This window comes from Polypterus senegalus, chromosome 5, assembly GCF_016835505.1.
Source record: "Polypterus senegalus isolate Bchr_013 chromosome 5, ASM1683550v1, whole genome shotgun sequence".
NCBI lineage: Eukaryota > Metazoa > Chordata > Cladistia > Polypteriformes > Polypteridae > Polypterus > Polypterus senegalus.
In genome coordinates this window covers 195,739,529-195,766,805 of record NC_053158.1, presented here as the reverse complement: position 1 = coordinate 195,766,805, position 27,277 = coordinate 195,739,529, and the positions used below count along the sequence as shown (strand labels likewise).

Genomic DNA, 27,277 nt, shown 5'->3' with positions numbered 1-27,277 from the left:
TCCCCCTTTGTTTTCTTTGCTCTTCTAAACCCCCAGAATTAAGTTGATAGGACTGGCGAGTATTGTTAGGCTGAATGGCCTGTTCTCGTCTAGACTGTTCTAATGTTCTTTGTTTCCTCTGTATTAATTTTAAAGTAAGTGATTGTATCTGCTATGTTATTATTACAGTGGTGTGAAAAACTATTTGCCCCCTTCCTGATTTCTTATTCTTTTGCATGTTTGTCACACAAAATGTTTCTGATCATCAAACACATTTAACCATTAGTCAAATATAACACAAGTAAACACAAAATGCAGTTTTTAAAATGATGTTTTTATTATTTAGGGAGAAAAAAAATCCAAACCTACATGGCCCTGTGTGAAAAAGTAATTGCCCCCTTGTTAAAAAATCACCTAACTGTGGTGTATCACACCTGAGTTCAATTTCCGTAGCCACCCCCAGGCCTGATTACTGCCACACCTGTTTCAATCAAGAAATCACTTAAATAGGAGCTGCCTGACACAGAGAAGTAGACCAAAAGCACCTCAAAAGCTAGACATCATGCCAAGATCCAAAGAAATTCAGGAACAAATGAGAACAGAAGTAATTGAGATCTATCAGTCTGGTAAAGGTTATAAAGCCATTTCTAAAGCTTTGGGACTCCAGCGAACCACAGTGAGAGCCATTATCCACAAATGGCAAAAACATGGAACAGTGGTGAACCTTCCCAGGAGTGGCCGGCCGACCAAAATTACCCCAAGAGCGCAGAGACGACTCATCCGAGAGGTCACAAAAGACCCCAGGACAACGTCTAAAGAACTGCAGGCCTCACTTGCCTCAATTAAGGTCAGTGTTCACGACTCCATCATAAGAAAGAGACTGGGCAAAAACGGCCTGCATGGCAGATTTCCAAGACACAAACCACTGTTAAGCAAAAGAACATTAGGGCTCGTCTCAATTTTGCTAAGAAACATCTCAATGATTGCCAAGACTTTTGGGAAAATACCTTGTGGACTGATGAGACAAAAGTTGAACTTTTGGAAGGCAAATGTCCCGTTACATCTGGCGTAAAAGGAACACAGCATTTCAGAAAAAGAACATCATACCAACAGTAAAATATGGTGGTGGTAGTGTGATGGTCTGGGGTTGTTTTGCTGCTCCAGGACCTGGAAGGCTTGCTGTGATAGATGGAACCATGAATTCTACTGTCTACCAAAAAATCCTGAAGGAGAATGTCCGCCATCTGTTCGTCAACTCAAGCTGAAGCGATCTTGGGTGCTGCAACAGGACAATGACCCAAAACACACCAGCAAATCCACCTCTGAATGGCTGAAGAAAAACAAAATGAAGACTTTGGAGTGGCCTAGTCAAAGTCCTGACCTGAATCCAATTGAGATGCTATGGCATGACCTTAAAAAGGTGGTTCATGCTAGAAAACCCTCAAATAAAGCTGAATTACAACAATTCTGCAAAGATGAGTGGGCCAAAATTCCTCCAGAGCTGTAAAGACTCATTGCAAGTTATCGCAAACGCTTGATTGCAGTTATTGCTGCTAAGGGTGGCCCAACCAGTTATTAGGTTCAGGGGGCAATTACTTTTTCACACAGGGCCATGTAGGTTTGGATTTTTTTTTCCCTAAATAATAAAACCATCATTTAAAACTACATTTTGTGTTTACTTGTGTTATATTTGACTAATGGTTAAATGTGTTTGATGATCAGAAACATTTTGTGTGACAAACATGCAAAAGAATAAGAAATCAGGAAGGGGGCAAATAGTTTTTCACACCACTGTATATGTTTGAGTTGTATGCCATTGTAATGTTTTAGCTTTCAGAAATAATTTATAGTTGGGAAAAAAAATGAAGCAATCCTCTAGTAGTGCTCAAAAGCATCAGTTCGGTAATCTCAGATATTACTTATAGTATGGTTCTTACTTTTGCATAACATTTAGAAAGATGCTTAATGATATCCCGTTATAGTGAACTTCTTCTGACTTAATTTGCTCCACTTTTACTGACTCCCTGGTGAGCATTCTTTTTTTTTTCTTAAAAGGCACCCATTTATTAATAAAGCAATACCCTTCAGTCAGCCGGTTTACTTCCAGTAGTAAATAAATACCACTATATGAATATCCGTCCATTATCAAGCAGCTCATTTAACAAGGTTAGGAGAAAAGTCCAACTAAGGACACAGTCACACAGCACACACTTCATTCACACAGCTAAACTGACACGCACTTCTGGATGGGAAGGAGGTCGGCACGTTTCGCACAGACTGTGAACTTTCCAACTCCAGAGACACTAAGCTTCAACGGATACAAATCTCAGTCTTCCGGAGCTGTGATACAGCAGCGCCATTCCTTCCTTTGCCTACGTGCGTGAGATAATCAGTCGCCTTCTGTATCTGAAATGCCGTTAGTATTGACCCCGCCCCCTTTAGCTGTCAATGACGTAGTTCCGCTATTTCGCTGCCCGCGCCTTGGCGCTTCTGGGAGAACATGGCGGTAGCGGTAAGGCAGTGTGGACTGTGCAGAGCGGGCAATCATGGGGTTACACTACTCACTGCCTTATGTGCGCAGTTCTCCCGGTTGGCTGCACGCGCCTCTGTCTCGCCGAGGTGGCTGAGTCTTTCAGCGACTGCCCAAAGCTTGTCGACCTCTCAGGTAAGGGGGCAAAAAAGAAAATAAGAAGAAATCTAGTGAACTTTAGGAAGGTCAAACGTGTGTGCAGGAGCATCTGCTGGAAAACGGGGTCGGGCACTGGACTCCTTAAAGTCGGATGAAGCAGGGTCACACAGCAGCCTGATTTGTGGCTGGGGGGCGCGGACGAACCTCGCCCACCAGCTTTTTTTTTTCTTTACATTGCGGAAGGTCAAACTGGTCTGTCACGGAGAGGGTACTACTGGGCAAGGAGGCTTCTCCATGTGGGGCGGGGCGGGGCACAGCCTTTAACTTGGTAGTCTGTAGACAGCTGGCGGCTGTGATGCGGTTATCTCTGGGATAATGAAACGAAATCGCGAAATATTACTAATCTCATAAACGTTACGTTTTTTTTTTTTAAATTGTATTTACTTAAGCGTTCGTTTAGTAGCCCCTTTCTGTTGTGAACTTCGTCCCAAGAAGCTTTACAAAGTACGGAACTACAGTGCACCGTTTAGATATTTTGTGCAGTTTTTATATTTGCGGTAAAGACAAGCAGTGCCAGTCGTGATTTAGCATTGTGTTGAGCCCAATTCATTATCTACCGGAATAAGCTGTCCTGAGAATGCGGTACAGATCAACACACGATTACAAGGCAGATCACTTCATAAAGCGTTTGATTAATGCTTTAATAACAGTTAAACGAATCTGTGTATTACATCAAGTAATATATTAGTGCACGCTCAGTACGTTGCTGTGATTTTATGAGCCTCCCAGTTGAATCTTATTTAGAAACCTCTGATGGTGTGTTGATGCAGTGCTTAAAGTTTCTTGAAAAATGTTTGTCTAACACACACACATTTTTTATTTTCATATTGAAGGTTATATCGCGGAAAACACAGATGACTCCAGATTCACTTTTCTTCAGGAAGCCTTACTTTTATTACAGGTAAGCTTTACTTGCGATATTTAAAACACAGTTTTGTCAAGACATTTCTGCAAATGGTGTTGGGCTCTTTATTTGACTGATTTCATTGAACATTCATTTCCTCTTAATTATGCAGGGGTGCCTAATGTAGAATGTTTAGTTTTGTTGCATTTTAGGGAGTACACATTCTAAGAGGTGTACATCTCGAGACTTGCATTTTAAAATGAGTTCATCAAGAACACGGGGACACAGTTGAAAACTTGTTAAGGGTAAATTTCGCCCAAACATTAGGAAGTTTTTCTTTACACAAAGAACGATAGACACTTGGAATAAGCTACCAAGTAGTGTGGTAGACAGTAAGACGTTAGGGACTTTCAAAACTCGACTTGATGTTTTCTTGGAGGAAACAAGTGGATGGGACTGGCGAGCTGTGTTGGGCTGAATGGCCTGTTCTCGTCTAGATTGATCTAATTCTAATTCTAATCTTGATTTAGTTTGCGCTACTTTTCTTGAGCAACAATTCAGACAGACAGAGTATGTGAGTACTGAAAGTGAGTGTTAAAGTTGGGGGGTACTAATTAAAAGAAAAGTATGGAAGATTAATCCCACCACTCAAAAAATTAGTTATTGCATTCTTTCACAAAGATATTGCCTGCTGCTGGTAACAACATACACCACGCATTGGACGTTTGGTGACATCGGTTTAGCACCCGCATAGCATGAAATCAACTGACAAGAACTGAACTGCCGTTACAAGGTATATATTTAGTTTTAATCAGATTAAAGTTTAGTAAATTTAGTACAGCTGTTCTAACATAGGGCGGCATGGTGGTGCAGTGGTAGCGTTGCCACCTCACAGTTAGGAGACCTGGGTTCGCTTCCCGGGTCCTCCCTTCGTCGAGTTTGCATGTTCTCCCCGTGTCTGCTCCGGTTTAGGTGCATTGGCGATCCTAAATTGACCCTAGTGTGTGCCCTGCCCAGGGTTTGTTCCTGCCTTGCGCCCTTTGTTGGCTGGGATTGGCTTCAGCAGACCCCCGTGACCCTGTAGTTAGGATATAGCGGGATGGCTGTTTTAACATAAGCAGAGTGTTGGCGCACGGCTTACATTAGGGTTAGTGTTAGTGCCAGGGTCTGCATGGGGTTTGGATGTTCTCTCCGAGCATTTGTGGATTGATTGGTATCACTGAGTGTCCTTAACTTGCTTAAACTACGAATACTGGAAATGTGTCAGTAACACTTCTCAGTTACCAAAAACCGTTTAGTCCTTCATGTGTTGAGAAGCAAATAACATCCATTCCGTTTTTCCATCCTTAACCTGAAACCTAAATACTCGAAGGTTTGAACACTAGTCGCTGCACCAACAAATAAATCTTCTTGGATAATCTGTCCAGGATTTTAAATCACCTGTAGCTCACAAACTGCTTGAACTATTGACCTGAAATTTGGTACACATATACTACATGACGTCTGATATCTGCTTTCGGGGTGATGATTGACCTTCAAGGTTATTCCTCTTTTTAATTTTATTTCATTGTAGAATCAACTCTCTGCAGCACGCAGCAGGGTGGCCATGTGGCGCATATGTACAGTATGGGCACCGTTCTCATTCCCTACCTCTTCATATCTTAAATCATTCTTAAGTCTTCAATCTGCCTCAAGTGCCAGCTTAAGTGACAAATTAAGGAAAACGTACTAAGTAATTGTAACACAAACTCTGACTTAAATCAGTTTTAATGCGAAAAGATGCCAACGAAAGAAGTGAAGCAGCAGGCCGCTAGGGTGGAGAAAAGAAGAGCTGCTCAGGAAGCAGCAGGCGCATCAACCTCTGAGCAGACGAACGCTAAACGTACAGAGAAAGAAAGAGGATGAAAACTAGGAAGTCAAGTCAAGTGGATTCACTGCTGTCACTGTCTAGTCTGTTTCATAATATCTATAGCAAATAATTGAATTAAAGCTAAACATACTTCACTAATGGGTTTCTCGGACTGGCTTGCACGCAGAACATTCTTTTGTGACTGGCTATCCGATTGAGCCGTGCAAAGGACCGGCTTACCGTCCACCACGGTTACCTCTTGCCCTAAAACCAGTGGTGCTGGGATACTCGGTTGTTCCCTTTGACCCTCAACTGGGCAGACCGAGTTTATCTTCCAGCACATGCAAGAATAAATGTGTAACTTTAACGTCTATTCTGTTCTTGTCACATATGCTTAATCTCTCCATCAATAGCTGTCACTAGATGACCACAGCGCATACGTGCTGTAAAAGTACTATACTAATATTTAAATTTATACACAAGACCTGCAGCTGTTTAACCTCCTGAGCTTTCTGTTTAACCTTGTAGTGCTAGGGTGTTGTACCGTGTTAGCCATTATGAAAGTAATGGGAAGTCAAGCAAAATGACACCTTTTATTGGCTAACTAAAACAATTACATTATGCAAGCTTTTGAGGCAACTCGGGCCCCTTCTTCAGCAAGTCCACGATCTTCCTTTTCTTCTTCTTTCGGCTGCTCCCGTTAGGGGTCACCACAGCGGATCGTCTTCTTCCATATCTTTCTGTCCTCATCATCTTGTTCTGTTACACTCATCACCTGCATGTCCTCTCTCACCACATCCGTAAACCTTCGCTTAGGCCTTCCTCTTTTCCTCTTTCCATTTCAGCTCTATCCTTGGCACCTTTCTCCTAATATACCCATCTTCTCTCCTCTGCACAAGTCCAAACCAACGTAATCTCGCCTCTCTGACTTGGCCTCCCACCTGAGCTGACCCTGTAATGTCCTCAATTCTAATCCTGTCAATCCTCGTCACACCCAATGCAGATCTTAACATCTGTTTCCTGTGTTTTGGTCAGTGCCACCATCTCCAACCCATATAACAAAGCAAACGCAGGTCAGCAATATTGATTTTTTTTTTTTTTTTAAAAAACAAGAATATCATGTGCAGCAGAAACCTGTAAATACCAAAACGTCAAAATAAATACAGCAGGAAAGGCATGTCTAGTGTTCACTCCTCACTGATGCACATTTAGTACACAACCTTTGGTGACAAGTTTTGAAACGGTGAACAACGCACAGCCTGACATTGCAATCAGGACAGTACAAGAGTGTTTTTAGCACACTTTCCTTATGATATTTTAGTGTTGCTTCTACATGAGGGATAGAATGTTGGAGTCTGAACCGCATGATCGACACGCTCTTTGTGTTATTGTTGGCTACCATACTGCTCTTTTCAGCTTTAAGTGTTATTAATGCCGTATGCATCATTTTCATTATCTATGTGTTTTATCTTGGTAGAGTAATATGTATATTGCTCTACTGTCCCCTATTGTATTATTAATATGTAGCCTTAGAATACCTAATCTCACAGACTTACCACTGTATATAACTTATCCCCACCTTCCCTTCTATATCTATAACCTCAGGCAATTAGATGTAGTAAAAGACAAGCAGGAGTTAAGTTACACATAAAATAATGTATTACTGATAATATTCATAAATAATAACAAAATGCAAAGTACATTTGAATATTGGCAACCATACAACCTGATAAAATGGTGATGTGTAATTCAGGTGGCACACAGACTTGCAGTTACTTAAAATTGTTAAGGCATCGTTGGTGCTCAGCTTTCAGCCACATGTCTGTTCAATATGGCTGCTGAGCTGTGCTCTTCATTGTGTTGTCTTCATCATCACAGGTTAGCAAGAGAGATGCTTCTTCATATGCTAAATAGAACATCTTATCTCCTGCCCCCAAGACCATATATTACACTAACCTGGCTTTGTGTGGGGATGGGAGAAAAGACTTTAGCAAAGAAATGCTCATCAAACTGGTTTAAGACACATCCCCAAATCCTGTCGGAAAAGTCCATATCTGCTCCAGCTTGCGTCAACTCTTTCTGCAGTCTCCATATGTCATCAGATCTGGTGGTTCAAAATGAGACAAGTCCACACCTTCCACTAAACTAGCCCACTACAATTGAGTCTATTGTGTGAATTTTTAATCTGTACTTGTTCTCTGTCTAACTGCTAATTAGACCCCTGTCCCAAACTATCTGTTTAAGCATATGCAGCTGTACAATTAACATCAAAATTTGAAAGGTAACATGCCACAGGTGCCAGTACAACCACTTCTGCCCAAGTGACAGCACATGTGCCACTGCATAAACTGTTCACAAACCAACATTGTGGCCCCTCTGCACACATTTGGGGTTGACTTAGTTGCCTCTTGTGCTTTCCTACCCATGGTGCAACTCTTGACTGCCATCAGCCTTTACCAGTATAGGCTGGCATCACCACCATGAGACATCAAAGCTTGCAACTCTCATCATTCCCCGTAGGCCACCCCTAGAGTTGTTTGCTCACCATATGCATACTCATTGTGCTAAACACCTCGGTTCAGAATTGGCCCACTGGTCCTGTGCCTGCACCATAGCCGACAATCTCAGCAGGGCTTCCATATTTTCCCAATTAGACTATACCTAAACATCGGAGCCCATATGTCTTGCAAATGTACCAGCTGCACCTGCTTTCCTGAAAAGTTCACCAATTTGCTCAGTATACCTTTTCTTATATTAATTATCCCTCTTAATTAATTAATACCCAGAATGTATACTTTATGAGCCCAAAATGAATCCCCTTATTTTGGCATTCCTAACTGGTTTGTTCAGTTTCCACCCCTTGGAATATAAATTTGCTGCAGTAATGAACAAACCTTTCCTTTTAAACTATAGCTATTGTGACTGCAAGGCTTTGTGGCTTCCACTTTTCCCCCCCCGACACAAACATTGACAGTTGTTACATTTTGAATAGTACTTGCGCGGCTAACATCTGTTGTCGTTCCACTTAATCACAATCATTTTTGCCTTTTTGTCACTCATCAGCTTCCACCCTGCTTCAGCTTTAAGCATCTGTAGTCCCCAGGTATATGGCAGTTCAATCATATAATGCCGTATGCATCATTTTCATTATCTATGTCAACATCTAATGATCAGTTTACATTGTCAATACTATCGCTTGATTCAACTAGTGGTTCAGTTTATTCTAAAACTGGCTTTACAGCTTCTCATTTACATGCTATTGTGTTTTGGTTGAAGGTTCCACCACACTCATGAATATTGTTGAGTTATCTTAAAGTGACAAAATGCTTAGGAATATTCTTATTTTTGCAGTATGATCTTATTACATCCACTAAATAACAGCTGAATCCTCTCCAGGAAGTAATTCAGACTTAACACTGTAGAAGTGGATCATTACCATCACCCCAAGTTTGACTTCGGTTTAACCGTCATTACGTAGAATTCTAACGTGCGTGTGTGTGCTCCAGTCATCAAGTTACTGATTAATTTTAAGATTACTGAAACCAAGCAAGTGTGTAGTGTGCAGTCAGGTGACAAGAACTGAACAGACATTATAGGTACAGTAATCCCTTGCTATATCGCGCTTCGACTTTCGCGGCTTCACTCCATTGCAGATTTTATATGTAAGCATATCTAAATATATATCACAGATTTTTTGCTGGTTCATGGATTTCTGCTGACAGTGGGTCTTTTAATTTATGGTACATGCTTCCTCAGTTTGTTTGCCCAGTTGATTTCATACAAGGGACCCTATTGGTGGATGGCTGAGAAGCTACCCAATCAGAGCACGTTATTAAGTATTAAATAAAACTCCTCAATGATATACGATATGCTTCCCGCGCGGTGCTTCGCACACTTCAAAGCTCTAACAGCCCGTATTGATTTTTGATTGTTTGCTTTTCTCTGTCTCTCCCTGACGTTCTCTGCTCCTGACGGAGGAGATGTGAGCAGAGGGGCTGTTTGCACAGAGGCTGTTTGCTTAGAAGATACGGACGCTCCTTTAAAAAATGCTGAAAGACTACCATCACATTGCTCCCTTCTTTGCGGCTGCTTTATCGCGGTGCTCATACTTAAAAGCCCAACAGCACATATTGATTTTTTGATTGTTTGTTTTTCTGTCACGCTCTCTCTATCTCTCTGACATTCTCTGCTCCTGATGGCACTCCTTTGAAGAGAAGATATGTTTGCATTCTTTTAATTGTGAGAAAGAACTGTCATCTCTGTCTTGTCATGGAGCACAGTTTAAACTTTTGACTAAAGGGTGTTATTTCATGTCTAGAGGGCTCTAATAATGTTAAAAAACATATTTAGAAGGTCGTAAACAGGTTTTCTATGCTCTAACTGCGAAAAATATTAGGTTTATAAATAAAGAGTCCTACTTCGTGGAAATTCATTTATCGCGGTAGAGTTTGGAATTGATTAACTGCGATAAACGAGGGTTTACTGTATAACTGTGTGGAGAATATTTATAAACAGTGTGGGAGTTTCTAAGGGCTTAAAATATATAAAAATAACCATACAAACATATGGATTTTCACCTATCACAGGGGGTTCTGGAACGCAACCCCAGCGATCGAGGAGGGATTACTATACTTCTCATGAACGTGCTGAAGAGTAAATTTAATCCTCCCAGTTTAGAGTTACAGGGAGCCAATGATTAGGGTTAGGGTGTAAGGCAAAAACCTACCATGGTGAATGGCACATTGGCCCTTGTAGGGCTTATAGAGATAATATAGTAATTATTGTGAAATTTGCAAAAAAATGCAATTAAAAACATTTTTTGAGTGGCGGTAATACGTTTCCGTACGCTGCTGCTGTTCTTTTCAGTAGAGTTCAGCTTAGCAGAATTAGTAATCAAAACATTCCATTTTAAAGCACTTATTAAAGGTTTAAAAGCTAACTGATTGGGCTGCTTTTTAGTGCTTATTCTGTCTGTCCTGCTTCATTAAAGAAATGAGAAAACTGTAAACATTTATTGCAACAAATGTTTATTTTGTACAAGTGGCAGACTCTTGAGCTTTATTAATGTCACAATTGTAATCCTTGTTGTACTTTTTGTTTCAATTCAGATCGTTACTTACTACACCAAATGCATGCTGCTACAATAAAGTACATGATGAAAAACAAAAGCCAGATCCATTTAAACTGGCCCAAAAGGATCTCCAGGATCTTTACGAGGATATCAAAAAAGTAAGCAAGTGCTATTCCATCTTTGTTCTTCTCTGTCTAATCTGTTGTTTTATGGCGTGTGTGTGAGAAACACATTTATACAGATCTACAGTTTGATTTCAGAAGTGGAAACAAATTAGGCGGACAGATTGCACTTTTTGGTGCTGCAAGTTTAACATAATTTCAATAACAGGGTAAATGATATGTAACATTTTGTCAGATAATTGATATACCTGGTGTGACAGATAGGGGCACTGTCGTCCCCTTGAACCCTCAGACAATGCGTCAGACACCAGATAAAAGTCCAATAATTAAATTTATTAGGACAATAATGTGCACAAAGCACCCTCCACTCCACAATTTTTAGAAACAATAATAAATCCACAATCGATAACCAATCCTCCTCTCCCAGACACGTTGCCACCCTTCCTCCTGACTCAGCTCGTCTGTCTGGGATTTCCCATAGTTCTTTATAGTCCATGACCTGGAAGTGCTTCTGATCCTGTCCATTCAGTCCATGTGATTATCCAGTACTTCCGGGTCAGGTAAAAACTGCTCTTCTTCAACCCGGAAGCACGTCATTTCCTCTGTCCATGTGACTGGCACGTACTTACGGGTTGTAGGGAAAATAAACATTTCTGTGCCTCCCTGCAGTGTCCCCAATGTTATCTGAGCAGGGCTGTGCATTAAACCTCCATAGTCCATGATGCCCTGCTAGAATTCGGGGCATCTCCATGCTGCAGGAAGGGCTCCATCTGGCGGCCTGTGGGTATTGGCCGGGATGAAAGGCCGGCCATATACCACACTGGTTAACAAAAAAAAAGAAATGCAGTAGCATCTGCTAAGTCAGATCAGGTTGGGGAGCTTGCACTGGTACAGCACCTTGCTGCACCCACCACACGGTGAAAAAGCTTGGGATCCTGGTTGGCAACTCTCTAGGCGGACACGGTCCAGTCACCTTTCCTGGAAATGACCATCTATCTGCCGCAGCCAAGTGTTATGTGGGCATCTCCTTGGCCTGGTCCAGCTGCTTGGGTCCTCAATATTGAGGATCCTGTGAGCCGGATCACCTTCGGGGAATCACGCTACATGCCCGTAGTGCCATAACTCATGTTCCCTCACAATGAAGGTAATGTGAGGGACTCCGTGAGCAACCGCTCATTTGACACAAAGTCTAACCAGAAGTTCCTAAGGGTTCACTGAAGAGACACAGTACCGAAGGAGTGCAGTCCTCGTCTCGCAACCATATAGCAAAGCCGGAAGCACCAGGACTCTAAAGACTTGGACCTTCATCCTTCTGCAGAGATATCAGGAGTGCCACACAACCCTATCCAGCGACCTCATGACCCCCCATGCTCTCCCAATCCATGTACTGACTTCACAGACGTGAATGTCACAAAGTAAGTAAACCTCTCGATGAGGTCAACACTCTCTCCACAGACAGACACACTGCTGATGGCTGTGCCCTTGAGGTCATTAAAGGCCTGCCTCTTGGTTTTTATCCGGACACTCGCAGGCCCTGACATTCAGACTCCTCACTTAGTCTTTAGAGCACCCCAATCAGAGCCTCCATTGACTCCACAAAGATCACAGCATTGTCAGCAAAGTCAAGATCAGTGAATCTTTCTTCACCAACAGATGCCCCACAGCCGCTGAACCCCACGACCTTGCCCAACACCCAGTCCATACAAGCATTGAACAGAGTAGGAGCAAAAACACAGGCCGGCCGTGGTATCCGGCAACTTCAGGAAGATCTTGCAAAGTCTCAGGATGTCCCACAGGGCATCTCGATCAATTGAGTTGAGTGCTTTATGAAAATTGATAAAGGCTGCAAAGAACCTCTGTCAATATTTGAATACATGAGAACCCTCAGTGCCAGTAAGGCAGATGCCCAGGATGCAGTCGATGGTAGACATTTTTTAGGCCTAAAAGTCTGCTATCGACCACATCCTAGTATCTGCTTTACCTTTTAATTTTACTTCTGTGTAAATGGAGTTTGATGTTGGTCAAAACTCCAAGGCAAAAATAAGTACAGATTCTGATTCTATGAAAACATTGTTTTTTTGCATGCTGTCTGTATGTGTCTTCCTAGTAAAATGTTTTGTAAATGGCTGGTGACACCAACCTTAGATAAAATGTGGCAGCCTGGCTCAGACTGCTGAAGGCATTTGCCATGATGAATGATAAGGAATCCTGAACTTGTTGCATCATTGTACACATCCAACATATGTCTTGATATAGTGGATTTCAGGCTGCATGCTTGTATTATATGTGATAATGTTTTATAGATATACTGATTTTGTATTTCACAGTATTATACAGTCTGCGGCAAACATCTTTGTCCTTTTTGTTTGAAGTCCTCTGAAACGGACCTATTGGCACATTTCCTTTCCCTTAAAAACGTCTGTTGTAATTCTGGAGATCTGACATTTAGCATAAATACTGCCCTCTTGTGCCTACTTAAATGAACAGCAATATGTCTTGGCTAAGTGCTAATTGGGCATCACAATGCAGCAATTCATTAAAATTTATAGTCATGTAATTGTAAAGGCTGTTCTGTATGAACTCTTAATATAAGTTAATTGAGCGGTATAAACAGTAACATTCTCAAATGCTCTGTTTCAATATCAGAACAATGTTTTTTTAGTCAAAGCAGACCTCCAGAATGCATTGAAAAATTAGAGATGTAGACCATCTTGTATGACTTTTTAGAAGTGCTTTTAATTACCTATACATATACTAATTTTATTAGTGATAAAAAGGCAGTTTGGTGGTAAGAAATATTCTGAGAAATGAATTCCCAAATATTGTACATGTGGGGTTTGTTCTTGGTACTGTTCATCCCGCATACCTAGGATATGCACATTAAATCATCTCTTTTTGTGTTTTCTATTAATCTGTAGTGAAGGAGAAAGCGCATTCATACAATAGTAAAACTATGAGTATTTCCTTTGAATCTGTTCATCAGTATTTATTGCTTTAGGGCAGCATGGTGGCACAGTGATTAGCCCTGGCAAACCACAGACCTAGCATTCCAAATTCAGATGCCACCCCAGGTGGTTGTCCATTTGGAGTCTGCACATTTCCTTCTTTGTCCTTGAAGGTTTTCTTTCAGGTACGCCTGATTACCTCACACATTCCCTTGGACTTTATTGTTTGACAATTCCAAATTGGCCCTGTGCAATCAGGCCTTGCATTAGACTGGTGTGTTGCCCATGGCTGCTTCCTGCATTGTGCCGGGTACTCCTTAAACGTCTTCTGGCTGCTTAACTGAATTATATCAAACTGTTTTGAGAACACTGTGTTCTAATATGGATTCATAGCAAACAATTTTCAAATAATCCTTGTTTTCTATGCAGAAAAGTGTTTTTTAATTGCATGGGTCTGTACGCCTACAGTTAAAGCAAGAGCAGTTAAGTATAAAGAGGCCTATTAACCTAATTGGAAACAAATCTGGTCTTAATATACAAATCCAGGCACTTGTTTCAGGTACTGTTTTGTTCATCTCTCCTCTAGGAGCTTTTTGTGTCAAAAGCTGAGCTTAAATGCTTATGTGACTACTATTTCGATGGAAAAGGAAAAGCTTTGCGACCAATGATTGTGGTGCTAATGGCCCGAGCCTGCAATTTTCACAGCAACAAAACAAGGTAGGTGCTTTATAGTATTAACTATTGTAGCCAATATATTTGAACACATTTCCAAAAGGTACTTAACTATATATTTGCCAGTCCATAAATTTGTAATGTTTTGTGGTTGCCTTATTTCAGGATGTTTGTTGATATTAACTCTTTCAGGGCTAATAATTTTTTCATTTTTCTCCCAGGTCTGAATATTATTCCCCAAAACTGACTAACATTAAACATTAGCTTTCTAAGATCATCTGTAACACGGCTTACATACTTACTACATACCTGTTTGTCTAACCATTTATATACTGAAAGGCACTTCCCAGATCACTTGCATCAAAATCGGAGTTTGATAAGTCCGTCTGACACAGCAATAATATGCATAAAGCAAAAAAAAAAATTAATAATGCCCAAAGAGTATTTTGCTTTGCACAATCGCTTTGCTTTTTTGTTCGACATCAATGCCATTCTAGATGTTGTTCACTCTACGCTCCTCACACACACACACAGGGATTCGATGTCAAGTCAATGAGTCTAACAGTCCTCCTAGCAAAGGTGGTCTACCGTAACGTGATGGCGAGTTTTGTCAACGTCTACCCCTGGATGTTAACTAAAGTCAACATCCAACCTCGAGCCCTGCTGTTGACAAAAGTTGACATTAGCCCTAAAAGAGTTAATGCAGTAAGATTATATATTAGCACCAAAATTAGAGATCGCATCTTCACAGCAGCAGTTTTCCTCCCAGCAGCCATAGCACCCACGCTTCAGAACCGGTCATCCACCTGAAGCTAAGCACATTCAGGCCCGGCCAGTACTTGGATGGGAAAATGGTGGTTGAAGTGGCTCCCCACTCACTGAGGCCCTTTGAGTGGTGAGACAGGCACTATATAAATGTAAAGAATTCTTACTGCTCTGTCAATTTGGGCAACCCCTGTTCTGCAATAGTTTGAATGTATTCTTAGACACCTGGATAATTACATGTAGACATTACAGGTATAGGAGGAAAGTAGATTGTCATTAGTCTTTGTAAAGAGTCAAAATGTTACGGCACAATGTCACATTTATGTCTAAAAATCAAAGAAAAAAAATGATTTCCATGCTGAAAAAGAAAGAAGGTTAAAGGTGCAACATTTGGGCTGCATAGCCTTCAATAGGTGTGCTGCTGGAAAGGGATGAGCAGGTAACTTGTATAGTAGGAGGGGAAGGAGGAAACAAAGCCCCGGCAGATGAAAGGAGAAAAAGGAAAAGTAGGTGAGGAAAATATAAGAAGACTAGCCAAGGTACCCGGTGGTGTTGGTTTAAATAAATGGGAGGAAAAAAAATCTCTTTTGGAAATAAAACATAACTAAACGCAGCCCACGATGAGACAAAAAGACACACTCATTAACAAAAGCTGTAATACAGCAAGACACAGACTCTGTCATCAAGGTTAGTTGAAAAGAAAATGCGGTACGTACCTGTAGTCTCTTGGATTCCGCTTTGGCCAGTGAGAAATTTTGTACGTGCCAATGACAGTTTCCTCCATCCGCTGTAGTGCACTCCTGCTGCCAAATGGGAACTGTGGTCCTCAAGGTTGGCACTGGTTTAAATATGGGAACATTACATTTTGGTTGTACTCTATGTTATGAATTCCCGTTTGCTTAGTTGATTAGCATTAATGTTGCTAACTGAATAACTTAAATGGTATTTCACAATTACCGTATGTACTCACGTATAAGTCGGGTCTTGAAATCCAAAAAGCGATCATAAAATCAGACCCCGACTTAGACGCCCATTCAAAAAATGCGACACTTGAATTTTTTTTTTTACATCTTCTTGCCTCCTCTAATCTCGCACCAGTTTCTCGGACACATCTGATGTTAGTGGTGTGGCGCACCACTAACATAAGCAGTATCATCTTGAAAAGTCATTTCAGCTACAGTGTTCACAGATGTTTCTGATTTCCCAGAGTGCATCTGTGCTGCGTCAAACCCTGGCTGGCCTGAGCCGAGTCAGAGCTCCATGAGTAAACAACAAAAGTTAAAAAAAAAAAAAAAATAAGTAAACATTGTTCAACATGAAGTACGACTTTGTGAGTTTAGTAAACACTTGTTCACACATAAGAGTTGTCAGAATCAGTAACAAAGTCTGTTTTATGGGGTCACTGGGAGCATGTTATTAAACAGTACTCACAAATAAGTTTAAAAAAATAGTGAAGGATAAACTGTGCAAAGTAGGACAGCTTAACTCACCAAAGGCAAAATCATCACTGACTTGCGCTAACAGTTTTTTTTTTGCTTTAAACATTACAGTAATTCATGTCTGTCAGGATATTTGCAAGTTCAGAGCAGTGCTGACAAGATATTGCATCTTAGAGACATTTCGCACTACGCACATGAAATGAGTGTAGACAATTTTTCCTCCTGAAAATTCACGGGAGAAATCCTTAAACTAACTGGCAGGAGGCAGTAGCTTCACTTTTATTAAATTAGTAAAGGGTTTTGGTATCCCAGATATCTATTAAGAGGCCATCCCTTTATATGCACACTTAGTTACAAATTCAATTTCAGCATTCAGCTAACAGTACTGGCATTGAAAAGCAGTCACCTGATTACAGGGCTATACTTCATTATAGCAAAGGCAAAGCAGAAAAGATCATCAATTCACAATATCGAAGTGATATTTGAAGTTAACGCATTTAGTATATTTTCTTAGAATGATGGACGTTTTCTCCAAAGTCCAAAATATAGATGAGGCCTTCTCTTCAGTTAGAAATGCAGTGAACTTGCATCTAATGTAGAAACTTCTATATTGCTTTTACATTCCTCATTTTTTCCTATACCTGTAAGTTTATTAAAAAAATAAAAAACTTGTGAATAATTGTAATTCTGTACTTGTTCAAGAGAATATCTAAGAAAGAAATAATGAATGTGTTTCTTTAATTGTAGTTTTTAATGAGTGAGTAATGCAAAATTGTTTCCATGATTTATGTGGATCAATGCAATATAATGTGGTCCAGATTGACATACCTGTGGAAGCATGGAGGTGTTTAGGAGAGATGGCAGTGGAGTTTTTAACCAGATTGTTTAATGGAATCTTGGAAAGTGAGAGGATGCCTGAGGAGTGGAGAAGAAGTGTACTGGTGCCGATATTTAAGAATAAGGGGGATGTGCAGGACTGCCAGTAACTACAGGGGGATAAAATTGATGAGCCACAGCGTGAAGTTATGGGAAAGAGTAGTGGAAGCTCGGTTAAGAAATGGTGATGACTAGTGAGCAGCAGTATAGTTTCATGCCAAGAAAGAGTACCACAGATTTAATGTTTCCTCTGAGGGTGTTGATGATGTGACAGATTGGGGGTGCTGTCGTCCCCTTGAACCCTCAGATCAGACACCAGATAAAAGTCCAAATGATGGATTTATTCATCCAATAAAGTGCACAAAGCACCCTCCACTCCACAATACACAAATCACAATAATCACAATCCTCCACTCCCAGACCCAAAGTGCTTCTGATCTCTCAGTCCATGTGATTACCCAGCACTTCTGGGTCAGGTGAAAACTCCTCTTTTTTCTTCATCCCAGAAGTACTTTATTTCTTCCCTCCTCGTGACAGGGAAGTACTTCCGGGCTATACGGAGAATATAAGTCCTTGAGCCTCCCTGCAGCGTCTTCTGGTGGCCCCCATGGAATCCAGCAGGGCTGTGAAGGACAACTCCAAGGTCCATGATGCCCTGCTGGAATTCAGGGCATCTCCACGCTGCAGGAAAGGCTCCACCTGGCGGCTTGGGGGTATTGGCCGGAATAAGCTGTCGGCCATAGTACACAATGGAGAAGTATAGAGAAGGCCAGAAGAAGTTGCATTGTGTCTTTGTGGACCTGGAGAAAGCATATGACAGGGTGCCTCGAGAGGAGCTTTGGTATTGTATGAGGAAGTCGGGAGTGACAAAGAAATGCGGAAAAGAGTTGTACAGGAAATGTACGAGGGAAGTGTGACAGTGGTGAGGTCTATGGTAGGAGTGACGGAGGTGGGATTACATCAGGGATCGGCTCTGAGACCTTTCTTATTTGCAATGGTGATGGACAGGTTGACAGACGAGATTAGACAGGAGTCCCCATGGACTGTGATGTTTGCTGATGACATTGTGATCTGTAGCGAGAGTAGGGAGCAGGTTGAGGAGACCCTAGAGAGGTGGAGATATGCTCTAGAGAGCAGAGGAATGAAGGTCAGTAGGAACAAGACAGAATGCATGTGTGTAAATGAGAAGGAGGTCATTGGAATGGTGAGGATGGATGAGTTTAAATACTTGGGATCAACAGTACAGAGTAATGGGGATTGTGGAAGAGAAGTGAAAATGAGAGTGCAGGCAGGGTGGAGAAGAGTGTCAGGAGTGATTTGTGACAGACGGGTATCGGCGAGAGTGAAAGGGAAGGTCTACAGGACGGTAATGAGACCAGCCGTGTTATATGGATTGGAGACGGTGGCACTGACCAGAAAGCAGGAGACAGAGCTTGAGGTGGCAGAGTTAAAGATGCTAAGATTTGCATTGGGTGTGACGAGGATGGACAGGATTAGAAATGAGGACATTAGAGGGTCAGATCAGGTTGGACAGTTTGTAGACAAAGTCAGAGAGGTGAGATTGCATTGGTTTGGACATTTGCAGAGGAGAGATACTGGGTACACTGGGAGAAGGGTGCTAAGGATAGAGCTGCCAGGGAAGAGAAAAAGAGGAAGGTCTAAGAGAAGGTTTATGGATGTGGTGACAGAGGACATGCAGGTGATGGGTGTGACAGAACAAGATGCAGAGGACAGAAAGATATGGAAGAAGATGATCCACTGTGTTGACCCCTAACGGGAGCAGCCGAAAGAAGAAGAAGAATGCAATATAATGTGACATTCATTCGTTCATTCAGTCATGGAATACAAATTCTAAACTTAATTCTTAGCAAGCTGATTCACAGCAAAAAATGCTATTTGCGGCTTCCAAATTCATCAGTTAAAAAAACTGGCTTTCCATTTGGATGAATAGTGCATTTAAAAGCAGTTCACTTTCTGAACATTCTGTTCTGTACTAAGCAGTCATTTGTGTCTTTTGAAGAGAGCTGCTACCAGGCCAGCGATCAATAGCTATGATCTCTGAAATGATCCACACTGCCAGCCTTGTTCATGATGATGTGATTGATGGCTCCTGTACTCGCAGAGGGAAGACAACTGTGAATGAAATCTGGGGCGAAAGAAAGGTAGGCGATTCTTAAAGCTAATAAGAAGTTCACACTCGGGGTGAATTGACATTCTGCAGGAGTCCAGTACTTTGCACTGCCGTCTTTCATCATTCTGGATGAACTTAGGAAACAAATCTTTGCATACTTAAATATGTTTACATTTGCGACTCCTAACTTAATATACAGTGCTTACAAAAAGTATTCACCCCTTGGAAGTTTACCCAATTTATTTAAATCCATCATTCAGTCGCAGTGGATTTTAATGGGCTTCTTTAACATTGACAACAGAAAAAGAGACTCTTTAAAGTTAAAGTGACGACACATCTCTGCAAGGCAGTCCAAATACATTATAGATATAAAAACACCAAGTAATTGATTGCAGAAGATTTCACCCCCTTTAATAGGACACCCCCTAATCCTCACTGGTTCAGCCAGTTGGTTTTAGAAGTCACAGAATCAGTTTGGTGGAGATCACCAGTCTGGGGTTTGGGTTGATTGGCGTATAAATGCACTGGAATATGGAAGGGTCAACTTGTGGTGAGTCAGTATGGTGGGTTAACCTACAGAGTGAAGACAAAAGGAACACATAATTTGAAAAGCACGAGTCGGGTGTGTGCGAGATAGAACCCCAATCTCTGGATAGAGCAGACGTGAACACAGTCACAGTTCAAACATAATGATTTTATTTTCTCCAAGTACTTCTACAGAGCACTCTCTATACAGGGATGGTGAATCCTTACTTCTCTTTCTTCATCTCCTCTGCCTCCAAACTGCAGTTCCCCGAGGTGAGGCAGACGGCTCTTTTGAAATAATTCTGGTGTTTGGGCAAAGTCCAGGGAAGGTACTTCCGGGTCAGGCTGACATAAAGGACATTGGGATTAATAAAGTATCTATCTATCTGTCTAAAGCAGGCATGGGCCATCCCTTTAGCAACATCCATGACACCCACAGCCTGCCCAGTGGTCTGGAAAATGGGAGCAGCAATACATGGATGCTGCCCTGTAGCGTGTCGGGGGGAATATATACTGAGGCTAAGGATATGCGCCGGTATCCGGAAAGTTGCCGATTTGAATCCCCGTTACTGCCAAAAGAGATCCTACTCTGCAAGGCCCTTAACCTGCAATTGCTCCAGGGGTGCTGTACAATGGCTGACCCTGTGCTCTGACCCCAAGGGGTATGTGAAAACTAACAAATTCCTAATACAAGAAATTGTATAAGGCAAAATAAAAGGGAAAAAAAAAAGGCTAACTCCCCTGATTCTTTCAACGGATCAGTTCCTGACCTGGTCGGGATGCCAGTCCATTGCGGTCCCTTCTTCCTGGACGGGCTGCCAGCCAATCCCATATGGCACTTACAAGGGACTGAGACAACAAGTATCCAAAGCCCATGAATATCCAGACGTTAAGAAACAAGAATGTGGCACGGCTGTTTATGTCAGTCAGTCAGTTATTTCCCAACAAGCTATATCCTAACACAGGGGTCTGCTGGAGCCAATCCCAGCCAGCAACAGGGCGCAAGGCAGGAACAAATCCTGGGCGGGGCGCCAGCCCACCTAAGGGCACAAACACACACTAGGGACAATTTAGGATCGCCAGTTCTCCTAACCTGCATGTCTTTGGACTGAGGAAGGAAACCCACGCAGGGAGGACCCAGGAAGCGAACCCAGGTGTCCTTACTGCGAGGCAGCAGCGCTATCACTGCACCACCATGCCGCCCTCGGTTGTTTATGTGCTTCATTGTGATCGTACATGAAGGAGATGAATGAGGGAGGCCACCACAGAGCTGGGACGGGAGAGAAAGTGCAGACAACAACTGTTGCATGGGTGTGTTACCAGTCATAGGTTTATGGGAAAGTGGCAAAGAGAGAACCATTTTTAAAAGAAACACAAATGAAATCTTGGCTAGAGTCTGTCAGAAGGCACAAGGGAGACTCTAAAGTTAGCTGGAAGAATGATCTCGGGTCTGATGGGAGTGAAATTCAGCTTTTTTGCCGATAGCTCTAAACACACATTGTCAGAAACTGACCATCTCCAATGTGAAGCCCAGTCATGGCAGCATCACGCTGTTGGGATGCTTCTCTGCAGCAGGCACCAGAAGGTTTGTGAGAAGGTGAAGTGAAAGCCTGGAGGAAACCCTGACGCAGTCTGCAAAAAACCTACGCCTTTGGCGAACAAGAGAACGACCCTAAAGCAAAAAGCCAAAAGTACACAGAAATGGCCTCAAAACAGCAATGTTAATGTCTTGGAGTGGCCAGATCTCAATTCAACTGAGAATATCAGGCTGGACTTGAAAATGGCTCCTCACTCACAAACCCCATGAGACCCTCTGACAGAGCTTGAGCAGTTTGACAAAGAAGACACAGAGAGAGACCTGTGCACAGCGCCAAACGCACTTCTACTAAACACAGACCTACTAATGCAATTAATTCTTTTGTGTTTTATATTTTTTATTCATTTTAGGCCACTTTGCAGTGCTATGTGTTTGCTTTGACATTAAACCGTCTTCTTCTGATGATCAGTGTCAAAAAAGACAAATCCACTGCGATTCAATGTGAAGAACTTCCGAGCGAGTGAATATTTTGTACAGACGCTGTATATTCTAATTATGCTCATTATATGATGTTATTCATTGAAATGCTTTTCTTTTTTTAATTTTATTGTAATCATTCCATACAAATAGATCAATTTTTACAAAAACAAAAATAGGATGAAAACAACTTACTGTAACCACCACCCCTAAGAAAGAGAGCATGGCCAACATACCTAAACGGATGAGTTTAAAAGGGCAATAGAGATGAATGGAGAAGAAAAAGAAATGCGGAAAGAATTGCTTCCTCGGTGCTTTAAGAGCTTATTCTAAAATATTATGGATTAGATCCTGCCAGGTTTTGAAAAAGTTCTGTACTGATCCTCTAACTGAGAATTCGATTTTTTCCAATTTCAAATTATATAAAACATTGGTTTCCCACCGACTTAAGAGGGAAGAGTTAGGATTCTTCCAGTTTAGCAAAATAAGTCTGCGTGCCAAAAGTGTAGTGAATGCAATCACAGTTTGTAACTGAAATACTTTCTAGGCGCTCTTTGTCACAAGGAAGAGTTTGTTGAATTGTTGAATCTTACTTCAAGGAAATTTAAATCCGATGTTCTCGGTCAATACATTTTCTACTTCACATTTCTTAATGTTGTGACGCTTACAATTAAAATTGTTTGGCTACCCACCAAGCCTGTCAGCAAGTTTCTAGTCCGTTTATAGGTTTCCATGAGTGGAATATTGAATATAGAAGGAATTTAAAAGGAAGTGTGGTTTTAAACCTGCTTTTAATGTAATTAAGAAGTGCAGTTTTATATTTTGTAATCTTTTTGTATCTGAGGAAAGTAAACTGTTGCGAGAAGAGTGGAAGTAGGAAAGCAGCCATAGCACATGCACTTCAGAACACCATGTGAAGCTAAGCGTGTTCGGGCCCCGCCAGTACTTCGAGGGTAGCCAACCATGAAAATCTTGGGTTGCTGCTGGAAGAGGTCTTGGCGAGGCCAGCAGGGGGCACCTACTGGGTGGTCTGAATGTGAATGTCAATGCCCCCAGCGCAGTGACCGAGACGCTGTGTTGTAGAAATGGCACGAAAAAATAAGCTCCTCACTCCTGCGCACCCTTCATAAGGGGCAGAGTGTATCCTGGTGTCCTGGCTAAATTGTCCCTAATCACCCCCTGTCTCACCCCCTAACAGCTCATCTGTGGTGAGCATACTGGTACAAAATGGCTGCCATCACATCACCCAGGTGGATGCTGCACATTAGTGGTGGTTGACGTGGCTCCTCATTCACTTTGTAAAGCAAGAAAAGTACACGATACATGTAAAGAATTAATAATAATAATAAGGTACTCTTGAGAGAATTATTCTGTAATCCTTCTTAAAGTAACTCAAAGTGCAAAAAGTCAGTAAATTCCATATTCTAAAGTAATCTGAGTTAAGACGTTTTTTTTTTCGTTACTTATAAAAATCAATGGGGTTTTCCAAAATGAAGCAAATAATACTATAAAAGTAAAAGGCAACTTAACTTTTCCAAACCTGTTTACAGGCAATCCTTGCTGGCGATTTCATCCTGTCTGTGGCTTCAATGGCGTTGGCTCGAATTGGTAACAACTCGGTGGTATCGGTCTTATCTCAGGTCATTGAAGATTTAGTACGGGGTAAGCAACCACGTTCACTCCTTTACACCTTGGGCCTCGGGAAGTGTCTCCTGTCCACAGCCTTTGTCTTATTTACAGGTGAATTTATGCAGTTGGGATCCAAAGAAAATGAGAATGAGCGATTTAAACACTACCTCGAAAAAACATTTAAGAAGACCGCAAGTCTGATAGCAAACAGTTGTAAAGCAGTATGTACGTTGTCTTAAAAGTTCTTTAAATTTGTGATTTTACTGTCGATGTACGTGCATATTTAGAAACCCTGTTGAGTGAACTTTATTTTTATGTTTATCTATGAAGGTCTCGATACTTGTAAACTCGGATCCTGAAGTTCATGAGATTGCATTTCAGTATGGAAGAAATGTTGGGATTGCATTCCAGGTATTTTTTTTTTGTTTGTTTTTTCCACCATTATATACAATTCAGCGTATGCTGTATATAAAAACATTGACGTGTCACTAGATGGCCAGAGCACACATGTGGACGATGTCATTACCACATCCAGCAGGCAACGTCTCTGTGAAATAACACAATCGTTTTTGACATGTGACAGCAAACTTAAACCTGAAGGTCCCTTTCAGTCAACTGGCCTGCAGTTTAGGGTTTGTCCCTACAGTCATGGTCTTGAGAAGGACACAAGTGTTGCTTTTCACAAAGTTCGTTGCTTCAGTGTTTTTAGATCTTGTTGTCAGATGTTTCTATGGTGTACTGAAGTAGAATTCCAAGCGTTTCATTTACAATGACATTAAATTTATGGGCAGAGTCAGATGGCATGCTGTCCATCAACTTCTGCGTCAAATCCTGACTGATGGCAGTCCATTCTTGCAAAATCAATGCTTGGAGTCTGTCAGAATTGAAGGGTTTGCGTTTGTCCACCTGCCGCCTCTTGAGGACTGACCAAAAGATCTCAATGGAATTAAAAGGCTGGGGAATTTCCTGGTCATGGACCCCAAATTTTGATGTTTGGTTTCCCAAGCCACTTAGTTCTCACTTTTGCCTTATGGCCCAGTGCTCCATCATGCTGGTCACCAATCTGTTGTGGGATGGTTGGGAGAAGATGCTCTCGGAGGATGTTTTGGTCCAATTCTTTATTCATGGCTTGAGATCGGGATACCACCAGTGCAGAGCTCGCTCAGGAATGGCAGCAGGCAGGTGTGAGTGAACCGAAGACTTGGAGGATGACCTGGCGGGTTTCAAGAAGGGCAGCAAAGAAGCCAAGAAAAACCATCAGGGACAGACTGATATTGTGGGGTTGGACTGCTGAGGTCAAGCCATTGTCTCTGATGAATCCCCTTTCCGATTGTTTGGGGCATCCAGAAAAAATAAAACGTGAAGAGCGTTACCATCAGTCCTGTGTCATGTCAACAGTAAAGCATCCTGAGACCTTTCATGTGTGAGGTTTCTTCTCAGCCAAGGCACTGGGCTCACTCACCATGTTGCCGAATAGCACAGCCACAAATAAAGAATGGGACCAAAACATCCTCTGAGAGCAACTTCTCCCAACCATCCAAGAACAGTTTGGTGTAAACATGATAGAGCACCGGGCCGTAAAGCAAAAGTGAGAACTAAGTGGTTTGGGAACAAAACATCAAAATGTTAGGTCCATGGCCAGGAAACTCCCCATAATTTGGTGTTCAATCCTCAAGAGATTCCCAACAATTCTGACAAACTCCAAGGATTGATTCTGCAAGAATGGGCTGCCATCAGTCAGGATTTGGCCCAGAAGTTGATTGACAGTCTGCCAGGGTGAATTGCAGCTGTCCTTGAAAAGAAGGAAGGGCCAACACTGCAAATATTGACCCTGCGCATAAATTTCATGTCATTGTCAACCAAAGCCTTTGAAACTTCTCAAATGCTTGTCATTCTACATCAGTAGACCATAGAAACGTCTGACGTAAAGATCTAAAAACACTGAAGCAGCAAACTTTTGTCAAAACCAACACTTGTGTCATACTCAAACTTTTGGCCACGACTGCACTTTGCACCCAAAGGTCCTGTGGTAGGCCATGGCACCTGTGACCATAAACTGGATTATGTGGACCTTTAAATGGTTGGATTATCATTTCTAGATAAGATTAACAAGATAAAAAATATGCTGTTGTGCAGAGTGGTGAAATGCTCACCTTTGCTCCCCAATAACTAACAGCTTTTAAGATATTTAGTTCTACAGAGGTGATCATTAGATGATCTCTAGCCTTATGCATCAGTTTTGCCTAACAGTAGCTGTAATGTTTATAAGAAGTTTTCTCCAGTGAGTGACCAGAATTTAGATGATGTACAAATTGGTTCAGATAATGTAATGTATGCTAAGGAACAGTCAGGTCAGGTCGGGGAGCAGGCACCTTCTTGTACAGCACGTTGCCACACCGACCACACGACAAAACATCTCGGGACCCCCCAGCGGCAGACATGTGGTTCAGTCCCACCCTCCAGAAATGACCCTTTATCTTAGGTGTTAGGTGGGCTGGCCTCACATTGGTTGTTAAAAAAAATAATAATTTTAGGGTAGGATAGTGCAATTTATAACTTATTTCTGTTAAACATCTGGAAATATGTAAGGAAAATTAATACAGCCTCTGGATCTTTAGCTTGTAGATGACATGTTGGACTTTACGTCTTCTGCTAACCAGTTGGGAAAGCCTTCAGCAGCGGACCTTCGTCTCGGTTTAGCCACTGGGCCGGTGCTGTTTGCGTGTCAGCAGGTAAGCAGCTAGTGATGCCTACTAGCGTTTTTAATGAGTTCATCCTTTTGTGTCCCTCTTAGTTTTAATTCATTACAGTGGAGTTGTTGGAAATAAAGATTGTTCTGTTCACCAGAGTAGTTCAATCAGCTGTCACTGTATGTACAGTGGTGTGAAAAACTATTTGCCCCCTTCCTGATTTCTTATTCTTTTGCATGTTTGTCACACAAAATGTTTCTGATCATCAAACACATTTAAACATTAGTCAAATATAACACAAGTAAATACAAAATGCGGTTTTTAAATGATGGTTTTTATTATTTAGGAGAAAAAAATCCAAACCTACATGGCCCTGTGTGAAAAAGTAATTGCCCCTTGTTAAAAATAACCTAACTGTGGTGTATCACACCTGAGTTCAATTTCCGTAGCCACCCCAGGCCTGATTACTGCCACACCTGTTTCAATCAAGAAATCACTTAAATAGGAGCTGCCTGACACAGAGAAGTAGACCAAAAGCACCTCAAAAGCTAGACATCATGCCAAGATCCAAAGAAATTCAGGAACAAATGAGAACAGAAGTAATTGAGATCTATCAGTCTGGTAAAGGTTATAAAGCCATTTCTAAAGCTTTGGGACTCCAGCGAACCACAGTGAGAGCCATTATCCACAAATGGCAAAAACATGGAACAGTGGTGAACCTTCCCAGGAGTGGCCGGCCGACCAAAATTACCCCAAGAGTGCAGAGATGACTCATCCGAGAGGTCACAAAGACCCCAGGACAACGTCTAAAGAACTGCAGGCCTCACTTGCCTCAATTAAGGTCAGTGTTCACTACTCCACCATAAGAAAGAGACTGGGCAAAATGCATGGCAGATTTCCAAGACGAAACCACTGTTAAGCAAAAAGAACATTAGGGCTCGTCTCAATTTTGCTAAGAAACATCTCAATGATTGCCAAGACTTTTGGGAAAATACCTTGTGGACTGATGAGACAAAAGTTGAACTTTTTGGAAGGCA

The 27,277-nt window shown here is 41.7% G+C and overlaps 1 protein-coding gene across 1 annotated transcript in view; it reads left to right on the top strand.

The window, feature by feature from the left end:
- The first annotated feature begins 2,451 nt into the window (after window positions 1-2,451).
- The window catches only part of pdss1 (prenyl (decaprenyl) diphosphate synthase, subunit 1), a 29,734-nt gene continuing 4,908 nt past the window's right edge, over window positions 2,452-27,277 (top strand). The window contains exons 1-9 of the mRNA XM_039753909.1: window positions 2,452-2,644; window positions 3,502-3,569; window positions 10,470-10,590; window positions 14,086-14,216; window positions 19,272-19,413; window positions 23,472-23,583; window positions 23,662-23,771; window positions 23,881-23,961; window positions 26,169-26,282. Coding sequence (XP_039609843.1) covers window positions 2,480-2,644; window positions 3,502-3,569; window positions 10,470-10,590; window positions 14,086-14,216; window positions 19,272-19,413; window positions 23,472-23,583; window positions 23,662-23,771; window positions 23,881-23,961; window positions 26,169-26,282 — 1,044 coding nt within the window. The 5' untranslated portion in view covers window positions 2,452-2,479. The remainder of the gene's footprint in view (window positions 2,645-3,501; window positions 3,570-10,469; window positions 10,591-14,085; window positions 14,217-19,271; window positions 19,414-23,471; window positions 23,584-23,661; window positions 23,772-23,880; window positions 23,962-26,168; window positions 26,283-27,277) is intronic.